Here is a 14,243-nt window from a genome sequence, read left to right as displayed (position 1 = left end):
CTCCATCGACTGTGTGAAGTTAGGGTCCTGCGTTTTGTCGACTGAAGCCAATGCACTCAAATCACTCTGTCCGTGTCACTGTCTAACACTGTGATGATTCCGCAGATTGATTCCCTCCCTAAGTGGACAGTTCCAGTCACTTCAAATGGCACTTCAATGTTCAGGGTGTTTGCTAATTTTAACCTATCTGCCTGGTTCCTCTAACAGCGAAGCACATAATGCGCCATTTCTATCACTTTCTTGCCAAAACACGGACGTCCACACATCCTGGGATATGCATTCCTGCCTCCCCAGCCATATACCACCCCTTCATGAAAATACCTATCTGTTCTCTATAAATCTAGATGGTCTAAGCTTTGTGCTTCTGATGGAAGTGACAAAATAGGGTCCCTTGACTGCTGCTGCGAGATCCCTAAATGCAACCAGGATGTCAACTTGCCCTTTGTTCCTACTTGTCACCTCCATGTCCTACACACATCCCTCATCCCCCCCACCAACTCCCTTCAGCAGATAACTCCGCTTCTTTCTACAGAGAGAAAACGGAAACTTCATTTGGGAACAACTTCCACCACCATACGTGCAAACCTACAGCACCCGCTCCCCTCCTTCCCTCTTGCGTAGCGAATGGCCCCCCTCCTTCCAAAGACCAGTCCTCCTTCTGTGTTTTGGATTTCATCTCTCATGATCTTCTCAGACATCTGACATTCTCATTTGCCCCTTGTATCTTAATTCCCTCTCTGTTAAACCATACTCAGGAGAATTCAATATGCTCCAATCTTCCCAGGGACAAATGTCCTTTCAGCCTGCCTTTTTTCCCAGATAATTTCTCAACAGGATTTGAAAGCTGTCTCACCTTCAACAACCCTTCAATCCATCAGTTCCCTGTCCCTCTCTCTCCTCTGAAAATAAACTTATTAGCATCACATATGTATTCAATGCAATGAACTCTCTGAGTCACCATCTGAGTTGGCTTTTTACCAACATTCTTTTCTGTTGACCATGCCTTTCCCAGAACCTTCTCCTCTCTCTTGGTTCTCTTCCCATCTCCCCAATCACTCTCTCAGTATCATCTTTGTTAGGTTTTATCATCTTCCGTCTCACTTTTTGTGTTAATGTTCCTCAAGACTTGATCCTTGGCTCCCTTCTCTCCTTATACTAAATGACCTCACAACCTCCCTGTCATGCCAACCAAATGTGGACCTCTACCCGTGAGTCCTAATCCCCAAAGGGTACCTCTGTCCACCCAACCATTGAAGCCAAAAACATAAGAGACGTCTCTTCCATCTTCCTTTCCCTCACACCCAATACTCAATCAACTGCCAACACCGTTGGATTTACTAAAGCAACCATGCTCTCCAATTATGCATACAGTTGTCCATCCAAAAAACCATGAGATACCCTTCCCTTCTCACCTGAGCTTCTTGAAACTATAAACATCTAGCATCTTCACGTTGTCACTTCCAACTTGTTCTCTGTGCAACCTCAGCCTGACTTCTGTCCAAAGAGCACCATCAATTTCTCAAGCACAGTTCACCAACCGATGCCTTTTTCTCAAGTCCAAGGGGCACATTCCAGGCCTTATGTACACTTTTTTATAAGAGCCAGGGTCTTGCTTTGTCACCCAGGCTGGAATGCAGCAATGCAATCACAGCTAACTACATAGAGCCTTGAACCCCCGGGCTCAAGCAATCTTCCTGCCTCAGCCTCCTGAGTAGCTGGGATTATAGGCATGAGCCACCACACTCAGCTGGCAATTTTATATTTATGTATATATATTTCATTCATTCCTGTTGGATACATTAACTTGGATGTAAGGTCTTCAAACTCAATACTCCAAAACTGAAACTCATTATTTTTCTCATCCGAATGACTTCACTTGTGCAGCATCTAGCGTTTCCAATCATTGTCGCCACTGCCATGTGAATATACAATTCCACCAGCCATATCCTGGCTCCCTGTATCCAATCAGTCAATGGTGATGCCTATTTTACCACCAAAGTAGGTCTTGAACCTATCCTCCCCTTTATTCCTCTCCCTCACTTCAGAACACTGCCATCAACTGCTTGGTGTGTGACCGTACCCTGCAGCTGTCTGGGAAGTGCACGCGCCAGCCAGGGTGGCCCCTGAATCTGTCCACGCCCCACCTTGGTCTAACATCCTCCAGTGTCCTTCCTCACCCACAGGCAGAGCTCAGTGTCTGCCCGCGGCACCACATCTCCACGTCCTAGCCCTCTGGTCCTCAGCAGCCTCAGCGCCAGATTCCCTCGCCTGCTTTTTTACCTCTGGAACATCAACTGCTCTTTTGCTCACCATAAGCATCTCACACCTGCCTAGTATGTACCTCCTGCCTGTCCTCCCCTGGCCAACACTTCACAATGTCAGCCTGCAAAATGTCAGCCCCTCCAGCAAGGTTCTCTGTGTCCCCAGGTTGGGGTAACTGCTGCTACTGTACTTCCTCAAGCGTTCCCTGACCCATATGTGACACTGAAATGACCTCTTTGTATCTGTATCTCAACAGCTGGAATGTAACTGCTAGTGGTCAGAGACCCTGTATGCTGCACCCTGACACCCTAGAAAGCAGCTTCATGCCTGGCACGTTCTATAGAGTCAACACACAATGACGCAGGTCAGTCAGATTTAACCGTGTGAGTGAACAGATGAATGACGATAACGTGATCTTCTCCCAAAGGGGAAAAGGCTGCGGATGCCTGCGGGAGGACGCAGCACTGACATCGGCAAGACGGGGAAGCTCTACCAACACTTGGGAAGCTGATAAAAATGTTTGCCAACATCTGAAGATCAAACCCAGACATAACGACCTCGTAACAAACTACCAGAGCTTCTCGCTGTTATTTATTCCCCCAATAAAAGTATCAGTCGCTCTTTGAAAGCTGCCTTATTATCTCACGAGGGGAGGCGATGTCACACAACCAGCAACTGTGAGAAGCGACTCCTAAGTGGGCAGGGACAAAAGACAATCAGCTGCTTTTGGAACTTGCACTTAAGACAGGGAAGAAATGCCTGGGAGCCGGTCCTCACATGCAGCCATGGGGGCATTTTTAAAAGCATTTCTCTGCATGTGCACAAAGTCTACACGCTTGAATGCTCAGGAAAGCATGATTCCCCTCCGCCACACCTCTGCGGAAACCGTCTACAGCGTTAATTTATCCCTTCCACTGGCATTCATTACTTGCCTGTAGGCAGAGGAAAAGGGCGGGAGGAAGAGCCTTCTTCAGGGAGACCTTGACTTGGGAGAGGGATGGAAATGAAGCCAGACCTGCTCTCTTCTGAGGTTACAGGACATCCTGTACTACAAGGAAGAGGCAAACCACTCTGAGCTCTGCTACGGGAAAATCTTAGGAGAGTTAGTCTGTTCCCATCTAAGGGAGGGTATTTTAGGGAAAAGGGGGGCCATCCCCCGGGATTTCCTGAACGCTCCTCACTCAGCAAGTACGTATCGAATGCCCACTGCACGGTGATTTAAGGTACAGTGGTGACTAAGGCAGCCTAGATCCCGGCTCCCGCAGGGCTCGCATTATGATAGGAAAGTCAGAGTATGAGCAAATAAAACAATGAACTGGTAAGACAGCAGATTTGCAAGGAACTGGAATAAGGCGGTGGGATGAGTACAAGGATTTTAGATCTGATGCTACAGGGAGACTCTACACAGGCATCATGTGCATGAAAGATCAAATCCATGCCAAGCCGAGGGGGCAGTTTTCCAACAGAAGGAACTGCCCTTGCAAAGGCCCTAAGGTGGGGACAAGATTAAGGTGTTGGGGGACCTGAGCAAAAGCCAAGAGGAGAAGAGAAGAGTGAAGCTGGACCAGAGTATGGTGGGACTAGGTACCGAGGGGTGCAGACTTCACATTTTACTTCCCGTGGATGGCAAGGTATTACAGTTTTCAAGAAAGGAAGAAAGCCAAGGGAAGACGGAAGCAGAGATCAGAGAGATGCGTTTGCAAGCGGAGGAATGCCAAGGATTGCTGCAACTACCAGAAGCTAAGAGACAGCAAAGGATCCTCCCCTAGAGGTTCAGAGAAAGCCTAGCACTTCCACACCTAGATTCCAGACTTCTGGCCTCCAGAACTGAGAGAAGATAACTTTCCGTTGCTTTTAAGCCACCTAGTTTGTGATACTTTATTACGTCAACCCTCAGAAATTCACTAGAATATGCTGAGTTTATGTTTATAAAAGCTCAGTGTGGTGTCTGGGTGGAGAACGGATCGTAAGAATAGGGGAGAATACCAGGAAACCCATCAGAGAGGACCTCAAGAGAGACCACGGTGGCCCAGAGGAGGCTGTAGTCGATGGGGATGGACAGGTGGAGTGATGTCAGCTGGACTTCAGGGTGGGGGCTCCCAGGCAGGGCCTGCGCTGGGCGTGTGGAGGACCAGCACTCAGACGCTGCATGAGGTCACGGGTTTGGGTGACATCACAGAGGGCAAGCGTGTAGGGAAGGGGGCCCAGGACAGAGCTCTGGAGAGCTCCTACACTGAGAGGAAGCTCAGGTGAGGAGGAGGTGTTGATGCAGGTTGAGTAGGTTGAGCAGGAGCGTCCATGAATTCGTTTGCACCTCCTTCTGTAAGGGGAGGCCCAAGGGCTTAAAACCCTGACACAGATAAGTGAAGCTGGGGATGGGACCACCTGCTCCTTTAGTAAGAGAACTCAACCTCATCTTGAGCTCTCATTCAACTGCCTTCACACAGATATGGATGCAGAATGGAGCATTTATCGACACCCAATACCCGCCCAGGGTCCAGGAACACAAATTGAGGGCCATAATCCATGATTCCTAGAAAGAGTTCAGGATTGCACAGAAATCTTAAGTCCCCTGTTAGTTTAAAGCAGTGGTTCCTACTCCCGAGGTCCCAAAGTAGGAGTGTGAACATTTCAATATTTCAATAGCCCTGATGGATTGTCTACATTTAACAGCTATAAAAGGTCGCAGGCTAAGGCAATGGGTATGGGATATTTTGTTGTTTACCCATTTATCCTGCTGTCTAGGAAAATCATAGTAACACGGTGTGAGAGCACTATCAAATTAACTAGAAGCTCTACTGGAGACATGATTCCTTAATTCTTAAACAGGAAGATGGATTATTCCTTAGAAAATGGGTGTTATTAGTGTCACCAGCTCTATGAATAAATTTCAGTGACCCCTGTGTTTGTTTGTGTGTGTGTGTGTGTGTGTGTGTGTGTGTGTGTGTGTGTGTGTTTTTAATAATCCTTGCTCTGAAATAACTAATAACTTGACCTTTCGAGTTGCTTCCCAGAAGTGGTGGATTTTGTGCAGGACGAGGGAGCTGAGATTCTGACAGCCTCTGGGCAGACCTCCTGACGCCAGGATTTGCTGCCCCCCATGACCTGCCCTAAGGCACACACCCTTGTTAGTTACACCAGACCTCCTCCAAGGCACGCCACCCCTCCTTTAATAGCCCATGGTCTCTTAGTCAGGGAGCTGGCTTTGAGATGACTTCTCCTAACAAGGCTTTTTCTGTATTAAAAAAATTCCTTTCTTCCTTGGCCGTCCTAGTTCTCTCAATAATTGGATCTTTGTGCAATGAACAACTAGACCCAGACCAACACCCCTTGCGGTTTCGACAGCATGTGGTTTCAAAGCACGTGCACAATAGGAAGAAATCTATTTTAGAAGGCTCTCGGTGGTAAACATTCATTGCCAAGATTTCTAAAATTTGGCCAGAAGTAGCTCCAAAATATGCATTTGACCCTACCCCTATCTCCCAATTCCTTTTCATGCTCGAGCCTTTTGACAAGGACAGAATTTACTTATATCTAAATCTAAACAAAATAATCACACTGCAAACTCATTTCCTTAAAAAAAATGAGAGAAACAATTAGCGTTACTACTCCCTCAGCCCTAGACTATGAAATAATTTTTAAATGTAGACTACAGCTGGGATGTAATGTTATTATCATTCAAAGGAATAACCTGCTGAATCCTATAGAAGGATGACTTAATCATCACCAGTTTAGCAAATTAGCCCATGGATTTCATTAGCGAAACAGATTTGACTTGAGGGTACAGAGGAGTCAATGAGTTCCAATAGTAAGTATCTTTCTCGAGAGGTTTTGATGGAGACTAGAAGTCACTGGTGTTCAGAGAGGGATGCTTTTCTGATCAGGGTGTTAAATGGCAGGATTCCCCCGCATCTGCATAAACCAAGGGTGTGTGTTCAAGTTTGTGGCTTTAGAGAACGAGATGTCTTGACATTCAGAAACCTACTTCCCACAGCTAGAAGGAGACCGCATCTTTCTTTTAGGGCACTGTATTTTAACAGTGTTTCACTGTGAACTTGATTTCAACTAAGTTTGACAAAAGGGTAATGCTTCTCGACAGAGCAGCGGCTGAGACATTAATATAGTGTCATTCGTTGATGGTATTTTTAGCACTGAAGCAAAACATTTCTAAAAAATCTAGCATATTTCTAAAAAACAAACAAACAAACAAACAAAAAAAAAACCAACAAAATCATGGAGCAGCTACTAACATGTTTTTAGGATTCTATGATAACACTAGTTCCCAACTATCATTCAAGACCCTTGATGCTGTCTTTCTGACCTATACCGCTTGAGTCTCCTAAGGGCCAACTAACTGCCTTTCAAAGCAAAATGCCAATAATTCTCCTCTTCCCCAGACAGGCTCCCTGGGAGTCCCAGCCTGTGGTCGCCTCTCCTGCACTGAGGCTCGACGGCACCGGATATGTAACTTTCATAAGCACTGCTTTCTAACCGCGGCTGTCTCTGTGATTTGTGCACACGCCTCCTCCTTGGCAGCCGCTAAGCTATTTTGGAACCTAACAGGCATTAAGGGAGAGAATGAATGGGGTGGCTGAACTAGAGCGTGCAACGCGGCCTGGAACTCTGTCTTTAGAGACCCTGGGATCTAAAAAATAAAATACACACAACTCTCTCTGCACAGGCCATAGCCTCAAGGAAATAAGACCAAAACATCGAGAATTCCCAGATTAGGAACACAGGTTTTCGCTTCTCACTACTCCAAGATAACAGGGTACATAGAGGAAGGCTGAGAGAGGGATACCGTGGCGGGTGAATCCTGCTCGGATGAAACGCACCTGTTCATTCGTTTAACCCGCAGTGCATACAGGGCTGTAACAAGGGGACCCAGAGAAGGGGTGGCATGGGGTCTGAGCAGCCCAGGAAGGTCATCCAGACTCTGAACACGGGAACCCTTTTGGGCTGGGGGCCAGGTAACCGCAGGTGTAAGAAATGCTCCTTGCCCGGGGGCACTCCGCAGGGCGCAGGACTCTGGATGTGCACATGAAGGCGTGAATGGCAGCAGCAGCTTTCATGGGCTGCAGCCTCAAGAGATGGCCAATAGAGGACTTTTTCTCTCTGCCTCAGGCTGGGTCCTCCTGCCTTACTGAACTGCCTGCAGTTCGCAGAGAAGCTGTTTGCAGCTTCTCCTCGTTCCCGGCACTGCCGAAGAGGGCAAGTGACCAGAGGACAGAAAGATGTGTAAGAGAGCAAGGGGCAGGCGCAGACCGACTGGCTGCTGCTTTTCCAGCCTGCCTGGGCCCCCTTGGCCAAGTGCGGATGTCCTTCCCCCGGCGCCCCGAGCACCTCGTGTGTACCAGTGTTCATCCCTTCATTACACTGCACTAGGTCTCCCCAACGCACCCATGCGGCGACATGAACTGCTTCCGGCAGGGACCACATTTTATATTTACTGCTGTCTCCGCCCAATACCAATACCAGACACACAGTGGGTGCTCCATCAGTACCTCTAAACTAGCTGATAGGGAGAAGCATTCCATCAGGATCTTTTCATCTCTTTGCCGGTAAACTCTGATGCATCCTCCCCGCTCCGTGAAGGCACTGAAGGAAATTGCAATATTTTACCCCAAAACATATTTTTTTGACCTTTTTTGGGGTTGGCTTTCTTAGGTTGCTTTTGTTGGGTTGGGGTTGGGGGCTTTTGCTTTTTTGGGGATTGCGGCCGGTTTTACCTTTTCGGATCTAGAAAAGATTAACTGAGAGTCTGGCACCTTTTAAGGTCTGAAAAGAAACATTTACCATCTATTCTCTGAGGGCTGCTACCCCTAAGGTTCATTTACATAAGAGACCACCCTTGCCTGCTACTCAAGCCTCTTCCCCTCTCCCTCCCAACACCTGTTTTTCTACTTTCAAGCCTCCATTTTCTAAAAACCTCTGCACCTCACTGAAGAGCTGAATCAGCATTTTCTCAGTTCCCAAATATAAATGTTAAAATAAATTAGTATAGCTTTTCTCTTATTTTTTAATTAATTTATTTTTTTGAGAAAAGGTCTCACTCTGTTGCCCTGGGTACAGTGCAATGGCGTCATCACAGCTCACTACAACCTCCAACTCCTGGGCTCAAGTGATCCTCCTGCCTCAGCCTCCCGAGTAGCTGGGACTGCTGGGACTGCAGGTATGCGCCACCACGCCCAGCTAATTCTTTCTATTTTTAGTAGAGATGGGGTCTTCCTCTTGCTCAGGCTGGTCTCGAACTCCTGACCTCAACCAATCCTCCTGTCTTGGCCTCCCTCCCAGAGCACTGGGATTACAGGTATGAGCCACCATGCCTGGCCTCTATAGCTTTCCTCTTAATCTGTTTTTATTGTGAGTTGATTTTTCAGCAAACCTTCTGAGGGCAAAGGAGAAGTTTTCCCTTCACCCCAACAGCATCACCTCTTCCTGCGCCTCCAACCCACATCCAATGGGGATTTGGCTGGGGGTCCTAACCCCAGCATAGATAGGCACTCTTGGGTATCTCATCACTTTGTGAACCGGGCCATTTTGCATTAGAATTAGACATGCATCCTTGTATTTGCTGAGCATACACTGTGTAAGCCCGTAGCTGGGTCTCACTGAGCATCCCCCATGTCTAGCGTGATACCTGAGCCATCCTAGAACTGGCTCAGTCCATGCTGCAGAGAGAATGAAGGGTCAGCTCAAAATGCTCTTGTGAGTTTGCACAGGCACAATAATGGCCTCCCAAGGATGTCCTCTTCCTAATCCCTGGAACCTGTAAATACATCACACCACATGGCAAAAGAGACCTTGTCAATGTGATTATGTTAATGATCTTGACGTAGGGACATGATTTCAGGTTATCTAGGTGGGTCAGTGCGATCCCACGGGCCCTTGTAAGAGGGAGGCAGGACAAGGGTCAGAGAAGTGAATGATGCGACATTATGGAAGCAAAGGTCGGAGAGAGGGAGAGGGTGGGGGCTTTGGAGATACTAGATCGTTGCCTTTCATGACAGAAGAAGGGCACTGAGCCAAAAAAGTGGGCAGCCCCTAGAATCTGGTAACAGCCAGGGAAACAGGTTCTCCCTAGAGCTTTCAGAAGGCCCTACTGACATCTGATTTTAGAACAGTGAGACACCCACTGTGGACTTCTGGGTTCTAGATCTGTCAGTTCACAAACTTGCATTGTTTTAAGTCAGCACGTTTGTGTTAATTTGTTAGAGCAGCAATGGGAAACTCATACATGAGGTAGAGAGCGTCTTGTTTTAATCAACTAGGCAATATGGGGTTGTATTTACACTTGGGTTTACACACCTTCCTTCCAATGTCTTGACATGGGATGTGGGCTTTTAAGTTCCACGGGGACCACAACGTGGAAGACACATCAAGGTCATGGCCTTCTGCCTGTCTGATTCCCATGACACAAGAAAGTCCTACATAATGCAAAACAGTAGCAGAACAACGAGAAAGCTCTAAGATCAAGGAGAAAGTGTACAGTGGATAAACTGGGAGGCAGAGCTTGTGGACACACCAGCCTTTCTCACCTTTATAGATCCCGTTACTTCCGCCGTGAACTTCTCCTTTGATGTTCACTTCTTCTACGTGGGCTCCGTGGTCTGATGTGAAGTAGACAAGGGTATTGTTCGCCAATCTCAGCTCATCTAGAACATTCAAGATCTGCCCTGGAGGGGGAAAAAAAGACTCAGTTTTGAAACACTTCAATCTTCACAAAAGAAAGGGAAGCGGTGGGTTGCCTTCCTCAATGGGTTGGCTGATCTGCCAAGGTGGGAGGGAAATGCTCATGCACATTGGAGCTCGCTCCATGCTGATCCAACAAGGGAGAAGGTTCAGTCAATGGCTTTAGTGTCATGTAGAGCCATCTGGGTATCATGAAGTAGTTCTACAGGGAGACCTGATGAAGTATTCTAATAGCAGCAGGCTTGTCAATCACGACTCGTGTGGAGGAAGGTGCCGGGGAAAGAGGCTGGATGGTTGCTCTCACCAGCTGGTGGCCCTGAGGTTGTAAAGAAGTCTACCATTTTTCCTTACTGCATGGGCCAACTAAACAATCATTGCTCCTCTCATAGGAACACATATTTATACAAATATCTCATGAGGAATGTCCTCTTTTAATACTAATAGTAGGTACCCAAGACTGAAACTGTCCATCACAAATAGCGAAATTCCTCACACTTTCCTTCTTCTTGTCATTCTTTCCCCCAAAACTAGCATCATAGACCACCCCCAAATAACAACACTGCAAAATAACAACAACAGAATAATTGCTACATCTTTGAACACTTCACATGCAAAGGACTTTATTACATGTTCTCCCACTTAGCCTCACTGAGCCCTACGAGTAAATAGCAATGGCCCCACCGGATGGATGAGAGCACCGTGATGTAAAAAGATAAGCGACCTGTTCAACTTCGGACAGTTGGGAAGGGGGAGAGGCAGAAAGTAAGAGTTAAATCTGACTCTGAAACCCTGACAGCTGAAGTTTGAAGAAGAGGCTGGAACACAGACTCCGGGTAGGAAGCTATTGCTGGCTCTCAAATCAGAAGACAATGAACAAGCCAGAGGTATACCATGCCCAGTTTCCACAGGGGTCTGCATAGACCTGGGCTGTGTATTGAACTTAGTTAGTGCATACAGCTGACTTCCATGGGCGTATTAGAGTCTGACTCTGTACTTTGATGTTGAACTGCTAAGAGTTTTTAAGCCTCACACTCCCTCTTCCGCTTGTGCTGCATAAGCTGATCAGGAATCCTGGCTGCCTCCGCTTCACTGCCGTGGGAGGCTAGAACCGCAGAAGCCCCTGCCTGCGTGTAGGAAACCCTCATCCAAGCCTCGGCTCCGAGCCACCGTAAAAGTAGAATCAGTCTCTTTTCCCTGCTCTCTCAAGCTATTTTTGGACCAATTTAGGAGCTGCCCTGATCTTCCCCAGAAAGCCTCATTACATGAGTAAGAAACCTTTTCATGTCTTCTTGGTGTGTGCACATGGTGCCAATGGTCTGGACAGGGGAACCAAATTTTGGATGGGCTTCATTTAGTCATAATAGGGTGACCATAGCCACTGATGTTCTATAAGGACACCAGGTATCTTCTGTGTCAGAAATTCTATCTTCTATCCCCAGTGCCAGAAATAATTAAATATGGGTTGCTGAATACATCATATCTAGTAGTTGAGTCCCGCCCAGAGGAGACTGGCCCTCCACTCCAGGTTGCACCCTCACCTAGTTGGTGCAGAGTGAGGGGAGAAGGGTGCAGAGTCAGCTCACAGAGGTGGCAGAGATGATTTCTGATGCAAAGACAACACCCAAGTCATTTGTTACAACACATATTTTTGCCATTTGATTGCAAATGCCACAGGCGAGAGCATGTTCAATCTTTCTCAATTTTTAACTCGATGATAAACATTCCTAGAACCCACGCCATATATATAAATGTCATACTCAGAACCAAGCAATAAGACACCCGAGGGCATTTTAGCAATTTGTCTCCCATGATAAATCATTATCCAGCAGACATTTATTGTGGTGTTATCTGGTACAGCCAACCAAACCACCTGTGCGCTTGGGCTTGCGGTTATTTGGCTGCGACACTAATTTAAGCCTTATTACTTTGAAAATGGCAATTAGCTTAATGAGTTGAAATAGAAGGAAGCAATAGGCAATATCACCCCCACTTTGAAAGAAAAATGCCCCCTTTTGTTCATATGATGACTTCTGTGTAAAATAATACAGACCGGGCAGCAACAGAGGCTGGAGGAGTTCCCTTGTCTGCATTGCAGTTCGCATTTAGCAAAAAGGCATGCAGCCATGCACCTTCCTTCCAAGTCAAATTCTTCTTTCATATATGTTGACATACCTTAGCACAAAGGAAATGCCATGCAGAAATGTCTTATAAAAATGTGGCTTCCGTGATACTTACATGTACACAAACACACACACAAATATTCACGCCAGGTCTATTTATAATTGCCAAAAACTTGGGGGGCACAGGCGGAGCACAGAGGATGTTGAGGGCAGTGAAAGTATTCCGTACGATACTGTCGCGGTGGATACATATCATTACGTATTTGTCAAAACCTATAGGATGCACAATACTGAGAGTGAACCCGAATGTCAACTATGGATCTCAGTTAACAATAATGCATCAATATAGGCTCATCAGTTGTCACAAACAGTTTAGGCTAATACCAGATGTAAATAATAAGGAAAACTGTGTGTAGGGGAGAGGCGCTGCGTGAAAACTCTGTACTTCCTACTCAATTTTTCTGTAAACATAAAACTGCTCAGATGCGATGTGGACTCCAAGCCTCCTCATTCATTCATGTAACATGTGTTCAGGAAGCCCCCACCTTACACAGGCTCTGTGCTAACGCTGGGTAACACAAGGTTTCAGGGACAGCTCTTACCCCAAAGTCAGAGCCAGCTACTTCCTATGTAGAGTTTCTCCAAGGCTATTTCTATCTCCAGACAAATTTACAGCTGTTTTTATTGCACAGATTCTTTCAACTAAAATATCCTGCCTCCATTCCCATCTGAACACTCCTCCCCAAATATTTCCTCCAAATTCCAGTATTTCAAATGACCAAGATATTTAATGTGTCCCAATCAAAGTTTCTTATTGGAGGCCTCAAGTGATCATTTTCTTTAAAGTGTCGCTATACAAGTGGGCAGGGGCTAGCAGAAGAGAAAGTAGCTGAGGCCATCACGTACGTACGAATGGTGGGATATTTGGCTTAATGTGCCGAAAAATGGTCAGATTTCTGATTTCCTTTTAGTCCGTTCTTTCCTGAAGACACACTCTGTACCCCACACTATTTAGGTCTTAAGCCAGAATCTCATTTGTAAAGCCCAGAGCCCATTAAACATTTAATTTTTCATAAGATTGATCCTATAAAAGTCTCACATATTTCTCTCCTAAAACCCCCGAACAGAAATCTCCCATGGGAACAAATGCTGATGCATTATTTTTGTCTTCAGAGCAATAGATTGCAAGTCAGAGGTCTGCAAGTATTATTTTTCAGTAAGATTCTCAAGGTATAATGATACCAATTTATATAGAATGATAGCTCTGAATTACTGATGGTGGGTTGCAGGCTAGCTTATAAACTAAATGTTCTATTTCTGAAGCTTTCACAATTTGTTTCCTGAATGAAACAAACACAGAAAATAAGCCATTTCGAGAGCACCTTGTTATTTAACCAGAGACAACATCTGAAAGGCAAAGTGAGGGCTTCTTGACCAAACTTCTTGTAACCCTAAGGAAGAAAACCTGGAAATGGGAAAACCTGGCTCCTTCCCCAGTCAAGTGCGGGTGTGGGTCTCAGAGGAAGCCTAGATTCTAAAGAGTTCATTCATTCCTTTAAGTCATTCCACAAACAAGCATTAAGCCATTATTAAGAGTCAGGCACCGAGCTTCTCTGAGTAGGAGAGAGAAGGGTTTCAAACAAGCAGGGAGAATTCCAGGTCCCAGGTGAGTGAGGTGCTCTCACACAGTGATCAAGCTCTGCCTTCCGGGCCCCGATTTAAGCAGCCGACTCATGGAGATTCCTTGCCTCTAAGTTAGAGAAGATGACGGATAAGAGTAGGGGGTTGCCATGAGGAATGGACGAGGCACTGTGTACAAAACGCTTTGTCCAGGACTGGCCCAGAGTGAGCGCTCCATGCCCCTGACCTTCTACAGTGCTGTTAAGACGTCAGTTTGCCTAATGGAAGCCTTGCTATTTCAGTCGACTTAGCTTTGCTTTTTCTTCTACCAGGTAGGTAGACTCAGACAAAATATTGAAGCAAAATGCTGTGAAGTAACTATTTACATTTTGGAAGCATCAGGCTCATTAAAAAAATATATATGTATGTATCCCCATAATATGCAGAAATAAAAAAAGTAAAAAAAAAATATAGTCTTAAGTTTTTGATTTAGTGGGGAAGACCACGGATAATATAAAATATATCACAGCTTTGATAGAGGATAGACAG

The 14,243-nt window shown here is 46.1% G+C and overlaps 1 protein-coding gene across 2 annotated transcripts in view; it reads right to left on the bottom strand.

The window, feature by feature from the left end:
* STS (steroid sulfatase (microsomal), isozyme S) overlaps positions 1-14,243 on the bottom strand; it is a 181,025-nt gene that overhangs the window by 25,905 nt on the left and 140,877 nt on the right. For both annotated transcript variants that reach the window (XM_012656840.1, XM_012656841.1), the window contains exon 8: positions 9,801-9,938. In XM_012656840.1, the coding sequence (XP_012512294.1) occupies positions 9,801-9,938 (138 nt within the window). The remainder of the gene's footprint in view (positions 1-9,800; positions 9,939-14,243) is intronic.

Source organism: Propithecus coquereli, unplaced genomic scaffold, assembly GCF_000956105.1.
Source record: "Propithecus coquereli isolate 6110/MARCELLA unplaced genomic scaffold, Pcoq_1.0 Scaffold52, whole genome shotgun sequence".
NCBI classification, from domain to species: domain Eukaryota; kingdom Metazoa; phylum Chordata; class Mammalia; order Primates; family Indriidae; genus Propithecus; species Propithecus coquereli.
This window is presented reverse-complemented; position numbering and strand designations above follow the sequence as displayed.